The sequence below is a fragment of the Corythoichthys intestinalis genome, chromosome 9 (assembly GCF_030265065.1).
Source record: "Corythoichthys intestinalis isolate RoL2023-P3 chromosome 9, ASM3026506v1, whole genome shotgun sequence".
Taxonomy (NCBI): domain Eukaryota; kingdom Metazoa; phylum Chordata; class Actinopteri; order Syngnathiformes; family Syngnathidae; genus Corythoichthys; species Corythoichthys intestinalis.
In genome coordinates this window covers 54,239,224-54,259,148 of record NC_080403.1, presented here as the reverse complement: position 1 = coordinate 54,259,148, position 19,925 = coordinate 54,239,224, and the positions used below count along the sequence as shown (strand labels likewise).

Below are 19,925 nucleotides of genomic sequence, written 5' to 3'. Positions count from 1 at the left end.
GTCCTTTCGTCCACCTGTTTGCAGGATATAAAAGAGCTGAACTTGACAGATAATCCTGAGTGGGAGGGCGAGAGAAGGAACACTAAAGGAGACCGATACGAGGACATCTATTGCGGGATGTTTATTTGCCCAGTTGTTGGGCTGGAGATGAACGGCAAGCACAGGTAATGATAACAAGCTTAACAATAAAGATCAGAAAATATTGGTGGAAATAGTCAGGAAAAAAATGCATGAACTTCAATGTCGCAATTTGCAGGTTCTGTTACCTAAAGACGTGTGGTTGCGTTTTCTCGGACCGTGCCCTGAAGGAGGTTAAGACAGAAATTTGCCACAAGGTGAGTAGACTTTTCCATATATAAGCACTGGGTTAATTAATGCCTGTGAAAAATATACATGATCTAAAAGTGTGTAGTATTGAAAGTGCTCAGCTACATTGGTTATGTGAAATAACAAGAATTAAAAGAACAAACCATCGTCTGAAACATTTTTAATTTTATTGTATAAATGACCCTACAATTTGAGTTACTTTTCTTATTAGTTTTAATAAAGGGAACCACGGACAGAAAGACTTAGGTTCTTAAAAGATGAATGTCAGTATGAGTTTGACATTCAAACCCAACTCAAAAATCCACCCAGAAACCAAATGTAACTTCATATATGAAATTCCATGCAAATCATGCAATAAATCATACATCGGGAAGACATGCAGGAGCTTTATTACAAGAAAAAAACAAATGCGAGAAGGAGACAGCAATAAGGCAAACCAGGGCAATAAAAGAACAAGCACAACAGGAACATCACGAGTCAGCCATCACCAATCATTGCAAAAGGGAAAACCACATCATGTACTGGGAAAACGCCAGAGTCATCCACCCTGAAGAAAACAAACATCAGCGCTGGATCAGGGAGGCCATTGAGATCCGCAAGTTGGGCCCGAGGACCATCAACAGGGACGAGGGGGCTTACATGCTCTCGACTACCTGGACCAGCATTCTGGAAGAGTGAATGGTCAGCAGAGGGCGTGAGTCGCATGTCAATCTGACAGGTGAGTCACGCCTTCATCCATCAGCTGATAAAGATGCTCACACCAACACCAGTGACTCTCTGATGAAGTAGTCGCCGAAACATGTCTGGTAATTAAAACAACCTAAAACAATTATCTGTGACGAAAGAAAAATTCACCTAATCAATAAGTGTAGACAAAAGGAACTCAATACAACTAACATTCCCTCTTAATGTTTTCTTTTTTATAACATTTGAAAAATTAGTTTAACTAATTGTTCGCCATTGTTGTTGACGACGCAATGCAGTGATGTCACTGGGCAGCGCTGCCGTGCTCCCGCAGTGTCACTAGTTAGCTACATAAACATGTCGTCGGTTCTGCCCTTCCAATTTGAACCGGAGCGAAAAAGTGATGAGCAGGACAGCACTGTCGATATTTCACAAAACGAGTTGCAACGGATTCGAACCCACATTTCCCGTGCGACAGACGAGCAGTTAAAACCCAGGAATATACTTCTGCGAGACGTTAGTCATGCTTTTCCTTATAAAGCAATCGCAACCCACATGGGCAGTCTGTCTGTGCGGTAAAACCTGAAAGGGAAACGCAACTGAAAACGCTTGACCACGGAATTAAAAAACGCAGCTCACTTCAGGCAGCAAGCAGACAACATGAACATAGGGAATGTGTAAAAGGGTTAATGCAACACAAAAAACAAAAAAAAACACTCGATCGCAAAAAGGGAGACACAAAAAGGGTCCGTGACAGTAGGTCAGGATCAAATAAAAAAAATAATAAAAAGAGTGGAAAACCACAGTGAGAGGCAGAAAAACAAAAAAAAACAAGGCAGTGATGCAGCTAGCAATGAAGGGATATGCAAACTGTGAAATTGCAGTAAGTCAATATCTTGGCAAGCCGCCTATGATCGGTTTAAAGGCACTGCTGACGAGCTGGAATTGGATGCAGGTACAAAGTTGGGAACTCATCTCTGTCACAAAACAATCTGGCTAGCAGCAGAATGTGACAAAATCATGCCAGTCGTCATACTAGCTTCGCTTGCTAGCTAGCACAGCTTTTCTCCCAGTCCAGGCCAACCGCGTCATCACCCCCAGCGCGCATTATGTAGGTAAAACATGGCGCCCTCCGTAGGTCAAAGTATGTACTAAATATTATGGATTTTTAAATCAATGGCAGTAATAGACAGTATGTTTCTAATAACATACGTATGTTAGTAAAAGAGAACAATTGTGGCTTATTAGAGCCTACAAGTCTTTTAAGTCCGAGGATCCCTTTAAGGAAAAATAAATTGCAATATAAATAGTTGACATGACTCAAAGCAAGAGGCACATCATCCCTTTATTTCTCTTTTTTTTCCCACCCCTGAACTAATCCCGGGCCATATTATTATATATATTTAGCCAAAATGATTGTAAATGATGTATTGTCATGAAATCCTTTTATTTTCACAAGTTTCAATAATATAAAAATACACTTTGCTAAACTCCACAGTGCTGATATTTCTTAAATATATGATGCATAACATCCACTATTTGTCCCAATAACAACAAACCAGGTGATAAATCGCCACACACTAACATATGGTATTGAAATAAAACTATTTAATTATTGGCTTTTTTCACCATGTAAAGAAAATATCCTAAATTGTGGCATAAAACGGCCCATATCATTATACATTTTGACATCTGAACAAACTCTCCAGGAAAAGTAATGTTACAAGCTGTGAATTTACGCAATGGCGTGCTCACTGTTGCTCCGTGTGGCCAACAGCCACGATGGCTCTATAGGAACGGAAGTGTGGCTCAGTAGCTTGTTCCTGTGCCACTGCTCCAGACAATCTAGGGCCTCGGGCTCGAAGTCGTTCTCAAACTTGTTGGCAAACATGCTTTCCTTCTTGATGAGCCACGGCAGGTCCTTCAGTCCGTAGACACAAATTGATCGCACGTAACGACCTGGTAAATGAGAGGAGGCCTTTTCTTACGTTGCATCGGCTACAGCAGTATCTTCACAGACGTGACCGTGACTTCTGGGTGAAAATATGGAGTTACACTACCATTGCAGCCATTGTGCTGTTTTCCAGTCTGGTCCTTCCACTTGATTGCCCGGATGCTTCCTTCCCAGCCACCAGCGATGTTGCTGCCTGGTGCCTCTTCAGATAGAACACAGAAACAAGGCAGAGTGTGTCAGTGGGTTGTCTGGTCGTGTGTAGGTCAGTGGTTCCCAAACACCGGTCCGCAAGAGAAATAATAAACTGAGGTGCGTTCAAAGTCCCCTCATCAATAACAGTTTCGCCAATGTTTACTCCAGATATAATACAAAGTGCAGATTTCTTGTGCAAACTAAAAATAAATGCTTTTGATCTCGTGATTTCGTTTCCTGGCCGCGGCGAGGTCTGTCATTTTTTTTTAATTTAAAAAATATATATATACAGTGCTACAAAAAGTATGTGATCTGATCTTTGTCAAAATCACACAGATACAAAAACAGTGTATGCTTTAACTAAAAACACCCAAACATTTATGGGTTTTCATATTTTAATGAGGGTAGTATGTAAAAAATGACAGAATGGGGGGAAAAATAAGTGAACCATCACATTACATATTTTGTGCCCCCCCCTCTTTGGCAGCAATAACTTCAACCAGACGCTTCCTGTAGCTGCAGATCAGTCTGGCACATCGATCAGGACTAATCTTGACCCATTCGTCTCTACAAAACTGCTATAGTTCAGTCAGATTCCTGGGATGTCTGGCAGGAATCACTGTCTTACACAGCATCTCAATGGGGTTCAAGTCTGGAATTTGACTTGGCTACTCCAGAATGTGTATTTTGTTCTTCTGAAACCATTCTAAAGTTGATTTACTTCTGTGTTATGGATCATTGTCAGCATCCATCCTCTTTTTAGCTTCAACTGTCTGATAGACTGCCTGAGGTTTTCCTGCAAAACATCCTGATAAACTTTTGAATTCATTCTTCCATTAATGATTGCAAGTTGTCCCGGCCCTGAGGTAGCAAAACAGCCCCACATCATGATGCTCCCTCCATCATGCCTCACGGTTGGCATGAGGTGTTGATGTTGGTTAGCTGTTCCATTTTTCCTCCACACATGACGTTGTGTGTTACTCCCAAACAATTCAATTTTGGGTTCATCAGTCCACAAAATATTTTGCCAAAACTTCTGTGGAGTGTCCAAGTACCTTTTTGCGAACATTCAATGAGCAACAATGTTTTTTTTTTTTTTTTCGACAGCAGTGGCTTCCTCCATGGAGTCCTCCCATGAACACAATTCTTGGCCGTAGTTTTACATTTAGTTCATGAGTGCATAGAGATATTGGACTGTGCCAGTGATTTTCGTAAGTCTTTAGCAGACACTCTAGGGTTCTTTTTTACCTCTCTGAGTATTCTGCGCGGAACTCTAAGCGTCATCTTTGGTGGACGGCCACTCCTTTGGAGAGAAGGAACAGTGCCAAACTCTCTCCATTTGTAGGCAACTTCCCTGACTGTCGATTAATGAACATCCAGACTTTTAGAGGTGGTTTTGTATTCTTTCCCAGCTTAATACAAATCAACAATCCTTGATTGTAGGTATTCAGACAGCTCATTTGACCTAGCCATGATGCACATCAGACAATGCTTCTCATCAAGACAATTCTTACCAGGTGTGTGTTTTATAGTGGGCAGGGCAGCTTTAAACCACTCATCAGTGATTGGGTATACACCTGACTGAAATTGTTTGGTAAAAATTGGTTTCAATTGCTCTTTAAGTCTCTTTAGGCAGAGGGCTCACTTATTTTTCCTTTTTTCATTGTTTGCCTGCTATCCTCATTAAAATATGAAAACCTATAAATGTTTGGGTGGTTTTCGTTAAAGCAGACACTGTTTTTACATCTGTGTGATTTTGACAAAGATTAGATCACATTTGTTGGTGATTTTATGCAGAAATGTGAGAAATTCCAAAAGGTTCAGATACTTTTTCATACCACTGTATATATAGATTAAAAAATTCATTCATAAATTGATACTAACTAATTGAAACGTCCTTAGTTTACCTGTGAGGTGGTTGAGTGTCACCCAGTAGTGCTCATCTGGACTGTACGTGTCTCTGGACCACTCGAGGAGATCGCGGGCTTTAGGACTCTCAAGTACAAAGTCAACAAAGCCTCTTGTGAGTGCATAGTACGCTGTACCAAAATAGATTTGCATGTCATGAGGAGGCGGGCCTTTCTTCACTTTAGACTCGACAAAATATACGTGGGTCTCATTGTGTTGAAACTGGGTCCGCCACCTCATATAGTCAGGCTGCTTTATCCCGGGAGTCATATTCCGTTCCTGCCACATTTTGTTTTGCAAGTAGCGTACCAGCTCTAGATTGCTCATAAGCGGGAAGTCTTGCCCACATAGATTGACCACCTTCCTCCAGCTGACTTTGGATGTGACCAAATCGCTCATGCAGTTCAAGTCCGCCTTCAGTCGTGAAAAGCCGGCGTAGATGGCAGTCTCACTTCGGCTGGACAGGAAAACATTTTCGAAGCAGCTCACCAGCTTCTGCACAGAGGCTTTGTACTCAGGCGGAGACTTGGCATCAACATGAACGCAGTAAATGTTTTGTGGCGTGTAAATGGCCCGCAGCAGCCGGATTAAAACCTCTAGCTCTTTGTGGACAGTCAGGATGAATGCCAACGGGTAGGCCTCCTCCTCAGCGCTCAGAGGTCTCGTGATGAAGTGAAGGTCCTTCATCAATTTGGAGCACTGAAGTGTGTTGTTCGTAAGGTAGCTTTTAATCTGTTGAGAGAGAATGCATGGCACATTCAACAGGTTAAAGCAATTAAACTAAGATCTAGGCCTGTCGCGATAACAAATTTTAGTGTGTGATAATTGATCTCATAAATTATTGCGATATTATTGTGCCCCCCCAATTTTTTTTTTTTTTTTTAACCACTTTACAATAACAGTGAGAATACAGTATATTTAAACATTTAAACGCAATAAATATTTACTCTTAAATTCAAAAATACTTTTTAAGAAATCACAACTAAAAACAATAGACCATGCCTCTTAAGTAGAAGACATCAATATTAATACCGCACAGAAACACAGAATAAATAAAATGTGTTTTTCAAGAAAAAAAGATAAAATTGCACTTAATACCATAAGGATTTAGGAAAATGAAAACTTTTCCCCTCATAGCTTCTGCTATGGTGTTCCATAGGGATGCAACAATACAGTTAAGTCACAGTTCGGTACGATTTTCCATACGGGGGACACGATTTTCGATCTGATTCAATACATTTAATGCTCTTAAGAAAAAAAAAACAATTGTATTTTTTGTTTCGTTTTTTTTTTTTTTTTTTTTTTTGCTAACGAGCAAAAATTAAATTGCCATCATATAAACATGCATTTTAGTGCATAATATCTATGTGCTTACTTCTTACTGATCAGAAGAAATTTTGTATAAAAGTGCTGAGAACAATCTTTACTGTTTGTAAAGTGAGGCGAAACTGACACTGTTGATTGCTACAGCTCTCTTAGCAGCTAGGTTTACTACACGAGCAAGACATCCTATTTGTGGTCCGAATCCATCTGTGTCAAGTACTGAATTAACAATATTTGCAGCATTGTCTGTAGTCACTGGTATGGATTGATTTGGCCTTCCATTCAGGCATGGTGGTTTATAATCATCGATGTAGTATATGGACTACGTGTCCCATAATCACTCTGGGCTCACGTAGCCATGGCACGGGACGTATAACATCTAGTTAGCTATTTCATGATATCTAGTGTGTGCGCGCATAAAAAAAGTTGGCAAACGCCACAGTCACGTCTCCTCATTACTGCACAACATCAGCATATGACAATCGACTTTCATAAACAGGACGAGTTTGAAGCACAGCGCTCTTAATTTGCCACTCAATGTTCATCATGTCAGCTGTCCGTTGTCAAAGCGAGGTTGTTCATAGCAGCCAAGTCAGTAACAATGTTTTGGTGGACTTCGTTGTAAATATCTGGTGTTGTGCCCACTCGTCAACAACACCGGCACGCCGGAGATGGTCCGCAGTCAATCCGGAGCACTGACGCGGCCGGTATATGTTGAACAATAGGATATGATGGGAACGATTGGCTCCGGCACTATTTTTTGCCGGACCTGGAACGAAGATGCATTTTGCGTAGTTGGTAATAAGTAATCCGAACTTTTAACAGCACGTCTGCCGCAGGCGCGCACGCATGTGCACGCGAGGCGATAAATCGCAGCGGAAAAATTACCGCCTTCATTTTTATTTATCGTGCGATAAATGGAATTATTGCATATTGCGACAGGCTTACTAAGATCTTAAAGGGGGGGTCATATGCAAATTACAATTTTAAAGCTTTCAATCATGCTTTATGGTCATTTCCTGGTCTTCTGTCTGCTCTTAGTGGCTGCTGAAATGCTCGGCGGTACAGACCCCCGCCTTTTCCTGCTAGCGTAATGCTCTCCTTCCACGCCCACTTCCCCTCTCCCTTGACAAGTTCAAGTTGTAGCATGTAATGCTATGTCGTGTACTTATCTATATTTATACATGCAAATGAGTCAAACTGCCAGCTAACGTGATTAGGGCTGCAGCTATCGAATATTTTAGTAATCGAGTAATCGACTGAAAATTCTATCGATTAATCGAGTAATCGGATAAAACAAATATATTTTTAGGTGAAGAGCAATTATAAATATACATGAGAAAACAAGACATTTCATCTAATCTTGAACCATTTTCAGTCAATCAGTGTCTTTATTTTCGATGTATATTATTGAAAACAGCCAACAATTGCATCTCAGATGTAGCTAGAATTAAATTAAAAAAAAAAAAAAAAAAGACTAATTCACTGCTTTCACTCAAAAAACTTTTAGATCTTATTAAAGAAAATATATCTTACCTAAAAATGCCGTTACGCTTGATAACACACATCACTTAAAAGTTAGGATCTTTCCCCACGTGTTTCAATTGATTTCTCTTTGTGTCAAGCCATTTTTAAGTTCTAGTTAAGTTTTAAATTAGTCTAAACTGTAAGTCCTGATAGGATTTTGAGTTTTTGCAGTGTTCAAAATAAATGTATGATACAGGCTGTATCGGAGCACATTAGCACACCAGTGCTACTTGGTGTTTTATCCAGCAATGACTACTGAGCTAAAATTGATAGTTAGTATGATTAATTTTTTTTTTTACACCCTCATCACTCCACAATGCTATGTTATGTTAAAGCCTGTATGTAAGACATGTTAGCCACGCATCGACAGTGGTCATAATTAATTGAAACCTAGCCCTCCGCAGGGCTAACGTTACGTGAGCTAGTAGCGACAGTAACGTTAATCTTAGAGCTTAGCGCTCTTTATTAGCGCTTAGCGCTCTACTGCTTTAAGATGGCGGCTGTTTACTACCGCTGCCCAGACGCGGCCGAGTCTGTCATTTCGCATCTAGTTCAACATACATGTGATCTCTACGAGACGCATCAGACGCTACTTGTTACCAACGTAGCATCGTGTGGGCTAGTATTTAGCAACGTCGGTGTCGTTTGCAGCGGCTGTCGGCTACAGTAAGTTTTTTTTTTTTTTTTTTTGCTTCTTCCTCTCCACACGTGACAGCGCGTCGTCCCGCATTAAAAGTAGTCCGAGCAAAACGTGATGCTTAGAGCTGTCAAAATAAATGATTGCTCGAGGTGAATAAAATTACTCGGATCAGTTTTTAAACTCGAGTTACTCGAGTTGCTCGAGTACTCGTTTCAGCTCTAAACGTGATTGTCTTCATTTATTGAACTGCCTCTCCGTAACGCCCAAACATCACACAACCCTATGTCTTAAACCTCATTGGTTTATATCGCTCAGACTGCAGGTACCATTCAAAATTATTGCAACTGTATAACAACATTCACTAACGCCACATGCTCCGAAATGACGATGTCAGATGTTTGTGTGGTTTGCTGACGTTATTCAACTGCTCATGACATCAACACTTGCAGAATAAAAGTAAAACAAAGGAAATGAAATAAGTTTTGTCTTCAATAACAGAAATTCAAATTTGCGGTTATATTGTAACTAGCTACTAATACACCAATGACAATCCACACAAACGATTAGCCTGTATTAATTGGCGTCCGCACTTTAGGCCTGTACAATATATCGTTTTAACATTGCCACCGCAATGTGTGCATTTGCAATAGTCCCATCGTAGGTCGTGCAAATGTTTTTTTTAGTGTAAACTTTTGTTTTTCTTCATAAAAGCAGCAATTGTGCCGAGACATGGCTTCCTGGATCCCTTTTATATACACCAATCTTTATCATTCACTGATAAACCCCCTTAGCCTGGATGAAACGGTATTCTATAAATACTAGGGATGTCCCGATCGCCTTCCTTTTCTTCCAAGTTCGAGTCCAAGTCACCTGACTGAGAATCTGCCGATACAGAGTCCTGATCTCATACCGAAAAAAAAGTTGTTTTTATTATTGCTTTGACGCTCATGCTGCCGAGAACAGCCCCTCACTTACACAATGAATAAAGGGCCGTTTACATGGTGACTCTCCAAGAATATGAAAAATTTCAAATTTGCATTTATATGGGCCCGTCTCCATTCGAACAATGTCACAATTCCGCATGAAAACAATGTAGTATTCATGCCAAGCACTAGGGGGCAGTGCAGATTTACAAGGAAACAGCGAATGATGCACTTTGACCCCACCAAGCTCCTCAACCCGGAAAAAAATATGCCCGCCCACTCGAAGCAATGGCATTTTAATTTTGTTCAAAAAGTCACAAAAATGGAAACATTCAACATATTTAATTTAAAAATATTCGTAAAACATCAAATTAAAGCCGAAATTCCGCCATATTTGCTGTTTTTATAGTTTAGTAGCACCGCTGCGCACGCCCAATGTGACGTGTACGAGTGCTGACGTTATCGGCACGGTCTCGCGCCACGGGAGCTTTTAATATGCATTTGGGGCAAGCCCCCTTCAATCTCCCGCAATCGAATTCTTCCACTTTGTAGGCAGGATTCAGATTTTTTTGTCTTCGCCGTCAGTCTTCGCCGACACCATATGCACGCGAGGCCATTCCGCTACTCAGTCATTGCGTCTTTTTGTCGCAGAGTCGCCATGTTAACTGCCCCTAAGTTTCCACAGCACACTTCAGACTGTCTACCAAGCTTAACGATGATTAACACATGTGTGCCTTTGAGCTACCGAGGCGTCTCTGGCCAGATCAAAGCTACAAACCTGTCAATCATCGTTAACTTTAAGTACCAAACACCAGCTACACTGGTGACCAAGAAAAACTGTTCGGTCGCACTACTTAGCTAGAGGGAGGGTGAGGGGCTGTATGTGCGTGAAGTAGAAAAATCTATATAGTTTCTTTAATTGAAAACCCGATCCTTTTCAACCGATTCCGTTCCTCTGAAAAGTTATTATTTATCAAGGTTTCATCGGCCGTGACGTGTGTGTCTATTTCTGCCGAACAGAATGCTATAATGACGCCAGCACCTCTGGATGCGTACAGAGTTTGCCACAAAACACTGCCGCTGAGAAGCACCCTCCCATGGGGTTTCAGATTCGGCACCTTTTAAACTAAATTTCTCGAACCTCCAGGGTTGTAGAACCAATGCCAAGGCAAAGGGACTTAATTGGAAAATAATTAAAATAAATTAGAAACCTGATCCTTTTCACCTGATTCCGATCTTCTGAAAAATGGCCCGATTTCCGATCATCTGATCGGATCGGGGGCATCCATAATTTTTTTATATAATTTTTTTCAGCTAACACAACACATACTCTGTGGATACAATACTATACATGTGTTCCTGGGCTGGCAGTAAATGACTCAAAAAATCGGTGATTAGTCAACTATTAAAATGTTTGTGGTAGCCATATTGTCAACAAACTTGGAATTCACAGTGGCGCTGCTGTAGACATTCTTTCACCCTTCTCTGTGCGAAAAAAATGTAAAAACACATCTGTCACTGAATAAAAAAAATATTATAAGTTATTTTTAGTCTTACCTGACAGTCGCGCCGACGCCATTCGGTCTGATTGTCAGAAGCAGAAAGAAAAGCTCGACACAGGGCGTGAAAGGGACGGCAAGGTGGTAGCACAGTTTTCGTCGACCAAGTCGTCGTCATCCAAAAGAATATGGTGCTCATCCCCAAACACAAAAGGAAGATGAGTCTTTTCCACCGGAGGTGGCACTTAATATAACTTGCTGTCATGCTGCTTGCTGTCATAGAAGCTGCAAAAGAGACAACCCACAAAGTTAAATGGTATCAGGCCTCTTGGGGGTTTTTGAAGAAGGTCAAGTTTGGCGGATGACGCAAATTTATAGAATGACACTCTCTCCATAGTAGCAGTCAGAAATTTGACCTTCGGGACTACTAAAATGAAGAGACATTAGACAGTTCTGAAGTCCTGATGACATATTTTTGCTTGTAAGTCCGACTCGGAGTCACCTGATTTTGAGGATAAGTTGACACAGTCCCGATCCGATACCTCGGAAATTTATTAAGAAGAGGAAAAAATCTTGGTGAAGACGTCACTGGAGTGACGATTTCAGCGGATTTAACATTTAGTACAATGAAGGATGTGTTTTTTAGCGATTCTGGTTCAATTGTGGATTTTTCGAAGAATATTGTCGATCCAGAGGAAGCCTGTGACATACAGCCATATACAGTCATGTGAAAAAATTAGGACACTATGGAAGCCTGTGCGTTTTCTAACATATTTGGTCATATGGATATTTAATCTCAATTTTAACAATCTTAAAGAGATGATTTTTTTTTTTATAACTTTCTGTAAAATGTAATTCTAAATAAATGCAATTTCTGTTGAGGAATAAATTACGACACCCCCACATTCAATCCCATTTAAAATGGCTAAATGGCTTGCCTTGTTTAAACCTCACATTTAATTTTGTGTGCCCCTGACTGTTGAAGTGAGAGAAAACACCATGGTGAGATCAAAGGAGCTGTCTGGGGCCTTCAAAAAGAAGATTGTAGGCACTTACGAGTCTGGTAAAGGATTCAAAAAATATAAAATCAGCCTGTCTACAAGTGGAGAACATCCAAAACAACTGTCAACATGTCCAGGTCTTGCCGTCCAAGCAAGTTCACCCCGAGAGCAGACCGCAAGATGCTAAAAGATGTCTCTAAAAACCCTAAAATGTCACCACGGGACCTACAACAGGCTCTTGCTACTGTTGATGTGAAAGTGCTTGCCTCTACAATCAGTAAGAGACTTCACAAGTTTAACCATAATGGGAGGTGTGCAAGGAGGAAACTCTTGAAGGCCAGACTGAAGTTTGCCAGAGTGAATGTAGACAAAGACCAGGGCTTCTGGAATAATGTTCTTCGGACAGATGGATCTAAAATTGAATTATTTGGACACCCGAACAGAGGACATGTTCGGCATAAACTCAATACAGTATTCCAGCAAAAGAACCTCATACCAACTGTGAAGCATGGATGTGGAAGTGTCATGGTTTGGGGATGCTTTGCTTCTGCAGGACCTGGCCAACTCTCCATCATACAATCCAACATGAATTCTATCGTGTATCAGAGGGTGCTTGAGGAACATGTGAGAGCATCTGCGAAAAAGATCAAGCTGAAGCGAAACTGAACCCTGCAACATGACAATGACAACACTAGCTATTAGGTGGTAGGGTGTCCTAACTTTTTCCTCGATTAGAATATGCATTTTTGTTGATGTATTTGGTGTAATGAGAAAACAATGTTAATTTTTGTTGTTTACCGCAATTAAATCACTTTCATATTCAGAGATGTAGAAAAACAAGATCAGACATTGATCTGTGAACATTTCTTAATAAAGAACTGAATACTTCATGGGGTGTCCTAATTTTTTCACATGACTGTAAGTAGGGTTGTTCCGATCATGTTTTTTTGCTCCCGATCCGATCCCGTTCGTTTTAGTTTGAGTAATAACACTTTATTTGACAGCGGCATCATACGACTGCCATAAGACCAAATGAACTACCATAACGCTTTGACCCAACTGGCTGCAAAGCTTCATTGCTTCAAGAAGCTTCATTTGGCCATCCCTCCTCCCTTGGGGGAGACAGTCAACCTCTGCTGCCACCTGCTCTCAAACCTGCTGTTGTCCAACATGCCTCCTAGCATGCATTGCAGCGCTGCCGATGCAAATAACAAATCAAAATTCATTTATTTGGTTACTGTTCCAGTTGTTTCATTAATTGCTTCTTATGGTATTTGGTAACACTTTGACAGTGGCGCTATAAGACTGTCATTAGACCATGATAATGATGACATGATGCTGTCATGAGCATTAATGTACGCTTATAACATGTGATTTAGTGTTATCCGGCAGATTATCTCACTTTGAAAGATCTGAGCTGGACATAAATGGAGCTAGTGACATAATTTGCCAGATGACACTTAACGACATCTGTCATAAGCATTCAGTAATGCCCATGATAGTGTCATGTCATAATTATGACGGTCTTATGACAGTCTTTTGACGCCGCTGTCAAATGAAGTGATACCTATTAACCCAAATAAATCAACAAATAATCTGCACTGGACTTTAAGCCACAGAATTCAAAATGATGGAAAAACATAGCAGTTTACAGTAGGAAAATGTATTTATTTTATAATTTATAGTTTTCTTTTTGTTCCTGAACTGTGTGTCGTCATCTTCTGTTCGTTAAGAGAATAAAAGAACCTCTAAAAAGAGCAAATCAACTTTTTCTTCTTCATTCGTCACGTCATCGTCATGAAAGTTAGAATTATAAAGAATTATTTTCATTATCGTTGAACGATACAGACATAACAATACAGTACATATTTGAAACAGTTCGTGATGTCAAGTTGACTGTAAATTCACAAAAGTCAAGGCTAATTATGAGGACTTGCCCTACGTTTGTGTATCGCAGGGGTCGCGTTAACCGAATATTTTCCGTCGTTGACCGGTTTTTTAAAACGGTGACGGAAAAAATTGACGTCCATCTGTCATTTTGACAGGTTAAAATTCACACCCCAGACCACAAGGTGGCGAGTGAGCATATTAATTAGCTATTGTCTCTCTTGATGCATGACGTCATTGGCCTTACTCGGAAAAATGTCAAGGCAACTGAGTGTTTGCCTGGCACGGCCAGACTGTTCTCCCTGTATTTTTCAAAAACTGAGAGAAAAGTCTGGGACCCAGCCCATTATCGGCCTCTCGAGTAGGTACAAAATCAATCGACAAATCAGATTTGTTTATTTGCGTGACGTGTTCTTCACGAGCAATGTCACTCTTGCGCGCCGAAAGTCGTCTCCACAACAACACGGATGGCGAACGGGAGAGCCGAGAATATGTTCCAATCCGCGGTAAATTCAGTTTTAAATGAGCTAAAACAAATCGACACGGGTCATTGACAACAGTCTGTCTCGCGCTAGCCATGTTGAATAAATTCCGCTCTCCTCGTATGTTTACTTCCGCGCGCAAGTCCCTCGTCCTGCCCTCGTCGCTTTGCTAACGGCACGTCTGCCCGTCGCTGATTGGTGCACTCCGCTGTCTGTTTGCCTCTTGTTAAGTTTGTTCGGACAGAATATTAATTAAAAATGAATGAAAACTAAATACTATTGAATATGTCATTATTATCATTTTTAAAATGTAAGTGACGGGTAAAAATAGATTATGACCGGATTTTTATGACACTGTCAGTCAAAATGACAGACAACGAAAAAGTCTCGCGTAACCTCTGGTGTACCGTAAACCACTCTGGGATTTGCGGGTACCTACAGTGGGGAGAACAAGTATTTGATACACTGCCAATGGAAGTATTTGATACACTGCCAATGGGTGGTTCTACCCACTGTATGTAGCAGCTTTTCCAGTCGACATGTTTGTTAATACCATAATTTTCGCACTATAAGGCGCACCTGACTATAAGCTGCAACCCACCAAATTTGACAATTCGACATTTGTTCATAGATAAGCCACACTGGACTATAAGCCACAGCTGTCCTCGCTGCATTATGGGATATTTACACAGAAAGATTTTAACTGGTAACACTATTTGACAGTGGCATCATACGACTGTCATAACACCAAATGAACCACCATAAAGCTTTGAACCAATTGACTGCAAAGCTTCATTGCTTCAAGAAACTTCATTTGGCCATCACTGCTCCAATTGGGGAGACCGTCAACCTCTGCTGCCACCTGCCGTCAACACTGTTGTCATCCAACATGCCTCCTAGCATGCATTGCAGCGCTACAGATGTAAATATCAATCAAAATTCATGTTCTGTGCTAATTATTTCTTCAGTTACTATTCCAGTTGTTTCATTAATTGCTAGTTGTAAAATTTGGTAACACTTTATTTGACAGTGGCGCCATAAGACTGTCATTAGACAATCATAGCTATGACATGAAACTGTTAGGAGCATTAATGTATGCTTATAACATGTCATTTAGTGTTATCAGGAAAATTGTCTCACTTTTGAAGGGATGTAAAAGATCCGAGCTCGACATAAATGGAGTAGGGCTGCAGCTATCGAATATTTTAGTAATCGAATAATTGACTGAAAATTCTATCGATTAATCGAGTAATCGGATAAAACAAATATATTTTTAGGTGAACAATTATAAATATACATGAAAAACAAGACATTTCATCTAATCTTGAACCATTTTCAGTCAATCAATGTCTTTATTTTCGATGTGTATTGTTGAAAACAGCCAACAATTGCATCTCAGATGTAACTAGAATTTAAGAAATGACTAATTCACTGCTTTCACTCCAAAAAACCTTTAGATCTTATTAAAAAAAAAAAAAAAAAAAATATATATATATATATATATATATATATATATATATGTATATATATACCTAAAAATGCCAATACGCTTGATAACACACATCACTTAAAAGTTAGAATTTTTTCCCACGTGTTTCAATTTTTAAGTTCTAGTTAAGTTTTAAGTTAGTCTAAACTATAAGTCCTGATAGGATAGTTTTTGCAGTGTTCAAAATAAATGTATGATACAGGTTGTATTGGAGCACATTAGGGACCAGTGCTACTTGGTGTTTTATCCAGCAATGACTACTGAGCTAAAATTGATAGTTAGCATTATTGAGTTTTTATTTTACACCCTCATCACTCCACAACGCTATGCTATGTTAAAGCCTGTATGTAAGACACGTTAGCCACGCATCGAAAGTGGTCATAATTAATAGAAACCTAGCCCTCCGCAGGGCTAACGTTACGTGAGCTTGTGACAGTAACGTTAATCTTATTTATTGGCGCTTAGCGCTCTTTATTAGCGCTTAGCGCTCTACTGCTTTAAGATGGCGGCTGTTTACTAACGCTGCCCAGACACGGCCGAGTCTGTCATTTCGCATCTAGTTCAACATACATGTGATCTCTACGAGACTCATCAGACGCTACCTGCTACCAACGTAGCATCGTGCGGGCTAGTATTTAGCAACGTCGGCGTCGTTTGTAGCGGCTGTCGGCTGCAGTAAGTTTTTTTTTTTTTTTTGCTTATTCCTCTATGGACGTGACATCAGCGCGTTGTCTCGCATTAAAAGTAGTCCGAGCAAAACGTGATGCTTAGAGCTGTCAAAATAAACGATAACTCGAGGTGAATAAAATTACTCTGATCAGTTTTTAAACTCGAGTTACTCGAGTTGCTCGAGTATTCGTTTCAGCTCTAAAACGGAGTTAGTGATCTAATTTGCCAGAGGACACTTCATGATATCTGTCATAAGCAGTCAGTACTGCCTAAGATAGTGTCATGTAATAATTATGACGGTCTTATGACGCTGCTGTCAAATATACTAGTAGTGTTACCTATTAACTCAAATAAGTCAACTAATTAGCCGCACTGGACTCTAGGCCGCAGGATTCAAAATGAAGGGAAAAAGTAGCGGCTTATATTCCGAAAATTACGGTAGATCATTCTTTTCTCTTTGGGATAGATTGTCCATACACATAATGCGATAACACGACAGAAAATATTACCTTTGATGCAGTACAGCTGCCTTTTGTCCTCAACGGCAATAAATAGTCCATGTTCAGAAGCAGTTTATTCGTTCCTGTTCGGAAATGTCAAGAGAGATGGAGCATAAACTCATACTGTTGCGTAACCACCCCAGAGACCAGTGTAATTGTCCCTGCCTGGTAAACAACAATCGGCATGCACCTACTCACGACTTTCCAGCATTTTCCTAGACGTTTTCCGTTGTGTTTAGCTCCAGTTCAAGGCGAACGTATGGAATCAGTGCGCCCATGTCCCGTCATTGCTTTCGTTTGTGAAAGCCACACAGGCTTGTCTGCGGACCACAGAGTTTGTTTGGTGCTTGCTCAGCTTCTGAGATGATCCCTCCTGTGTTGCGCAGAGCACATGGCAACAGCTCACACCCACCGGGGCAGTATTGCCGGGACACAATGGAAACCGCCCCTGCCCTCCCGCCGGTAACCCTGAGCGTTCATATTTGTGTTGGACGAAAAATTTGTCCGGCAGTCTCACGGGGCGTGCCGCGTTCTTAAACTTTCGGTTATCAGTGCTGAGCATGTAATGTTGTACTTCCCAGACAAACGTTTCTTCTATTGTATCCACCACAATTTGTTGGAGAATAGAAACAAATGATGCAGAATTATCTGGCAAGTGCTGCCGCGCTTTACTCTTTTATTCAAGTCACAGAGATGTCCTTAAATTTACACACATGCTGTTGTTGCAAGAAGACGTAAATTTTTAGTTTGTTTCTACTGGGGTTGTCAAAAGTATTTTGTATTTTGTAGTATTAGTAGTAGTATTTTGCAGTTCTTTTGATAGTAGGGGTGAGAACCTGTGGGTAGCTAATAGAGGTGTGCAAAATTTCCGATTCTTAGATTATTCGCGATTCGGCCATGGAAGATTCGAGAACGATTCACAAACATCCAAATTCCGATTATTGAAATATGCCAAGTAAAGCGGAAGTACAACACACTCAGCGCGCCGCGCGGTCTTTGGGGCGCAACGAGGAACAACGCAGCGAGTGTAGCTAAACATCATGCTTCTCATTACCCGGCCCCTCGGGTAATGCCAATGCTCAACTCACGGCTCTAGCTCAACTCATGCCACGAGATAAAAAAAAAAAACAACAACAACATACCTGACTGCTGCCGAAAAGCTGCTATAAAGTATGTCATCCACATAACGTAATGGTAGATATAATTTATATGGGACTAGATGCACCATTGATTCGGTAGCGTGAGCAGCACATCTACAAAAAGCTAGATGCGGGCGTTGGTAAACGGCCGCCATCTTAAAGCAGTACACTTCCCTGCAAGGCTGTTGTAGCGAACCTTCCAAGCAAACCTAAATAACTTTTTATCTAAAATACTCCTAAATCGGTAAAATATTGACTTGAATCTATCTTTTAAAATAGTTTTAAAACTTTCACATGTCGAAAGTAGACAAAAGGGAAATTATGGAATAACGGGAGCAATTTTAGCAACTTTAACAGTTGATTCACAACATTAAATTAATTGAATGTAGTTTAAAGCTGCTGTTACAGAATGGGGACTGGAGTTTTTTTATTTACTGTTATTTTTGTATATTTGTTTACTGCTATATGTTAACTTGATACTGAAATAGTAGTTTGGTTTAGCCTGAGAGGATTTTTGAACAATTTTGGAACTAATGTACAAAACATTTAATTAAAAAAAAAAAAAAAAAAAAAAAAAAGGAGCGGGGGGGTGCATCAATAATCGTTTTATAATCGAATCGGAGCCTCTGAATCGTAATCGTAATCGAATCGTTAGGTGCCCAAAGATTCCCAGCTCTAGTAGCTAATGATTCAATTTGCGATACAGGGCTCATGATAAAATTGGGCTGTGAATTCTGTGAATTGGAATTAGTTTTTCATTAGTAGAGGTCAAATCCCTTTGAACTGGGAGAATCTAGGCATGTGCCGGTATGAGATTTTGACGGTACGATTACCGTGAGCAAAAATATCGCGGTTTTACGGTATTGCAATTATAGCTCCAAAATGTTATTTGGAGAGGTATGGGTTAAAAAAAAAAAAAAAACAGGAAAAAAACCTTTTTTCCGGGATTTTTTTATTTTTCAGAAAATATTTGCAAATTGGAACATGAATATTATGTTAAAATAAATAAATAAACAAAAAAATATTTTAAATAAAATTAAAATAAATAGAACTTATAGACTACCCACAGCCACAGCTCAGGTTGCTCAAGATTGGAGTAAGAACTAAGTTAATTGCTATAAAAAAGTAAAAACACTTCTAAATAAAATTGGAAAGATATTGACTGTACTTTTTCTTTTGTTTTGTTTTTGAGGAGGCAAAAACTCAAGTGAAGTTTCGCCATTTTCAGCCACTGTGTCGACTCTAGTCTACATGTACATGTCTTTGTGTTAAAAAGACGCAGAATTCATAAGTTAATAAGTTAAAAATGGATAAGTTAGTTAAAATGTGAATGTTGTTGTGTAAAGGTTTCATCTAAAAACACTGGGAGTGAGACCTCTCCTTTTCCAGCGAGCGTACATTTGTGCTTAGGGCAAGATCATCTGTCGCAATTAGCGATCGTTGATGTTATCCCTTTTCCTTCATTCAAGCTTGTTCTCAGTGGCCGTGAGATTTTTAACCTCGATGAAGTTGCTCTCCCAACTAAGACTAGGCTAACATTCGTCTTTGTAAGTTTTTAGTTAATTTGTATTTTGAATTTGAAAGGAAAATGTGTGTTTTGTTTTTGGCGAACTTTTTCATGGATGACTTCCTCACATTTTGTTGTTTGTGCTAATGAAGCTACTCACACGTGTAAAATACTATTGTACAACGTTTTAAAACTGTATATTTCAGTTACCATGATTTGAGACCTCCATAAATTCAAGAAAAGTACGCCTTTTGTTTGGAGTGTTTCTTTTTTG

General features: G+C 40.0%; 2 protein-coding genes across 6 annotated transcripts in view; one reads left to right on the top strand and one right to left on the bottom strand.

The window, feature by feature from the left end:
- Positions 1-19,925, top strand: part of rtf2 (replication termination factor 2) — a 36,649-nt gene that overhangs the window by 1,877 nt on the left and 14,847 nt on the right. Inside the window, exons 4-5 of the mRNA XM_057845502.1 lie at positions 25-164; positions 257-335. Of these exons, the coding sequence (XP_057701485.1) occupies positions 25-164; positions 257-335 (219 nt within the window). The remainder of the gene's footprint in view (positions 1-24; positions 165-256; positions 336-19,925) is intronic.
- On the bottom strand, positions 17-17,368 carry gcnt7 (glucosaminyl (N-acetyl) transferase family member 7). Of its 5 annotated transcripts, XM_057845501.1 has the most exons (7): positions 17,200-17,368; positions 17,015-17,088; positions 11,036-11,262; positions 5,375-5,797; positions 5,065-5,152; positions 3,072-3,167; positions 17-2,970 (listed from the first exon to the last, which is right to left on the bottom strand). In XM_057845501.1, the coding sequence occupies exons 3-7, from the start codon at positions 11,255-11,257 to the stop codon at positions 2,747-2,749; spliced, it is 1,053 nt and encodes a 350-aa protein (XP_057701484.1). In that variant the 5' UTR covers positions 11,258-11,262; positions 17,015-17,088; positions 17,200-17,368; the 3' UTR covers positions 17-2,746. The 5 variants fall into 5 exon arrangements, with proteins under 5 accessions (XP_057701484.1, XP_057701482.1, XP_057701480.1 ...); XM_057845499.1 differs by having other exon boundaries at positions 5,065-5,797; positions 17,196-17,368; XM_057845497.1 differs by having other exon boundaries at positions 5,065-5,797.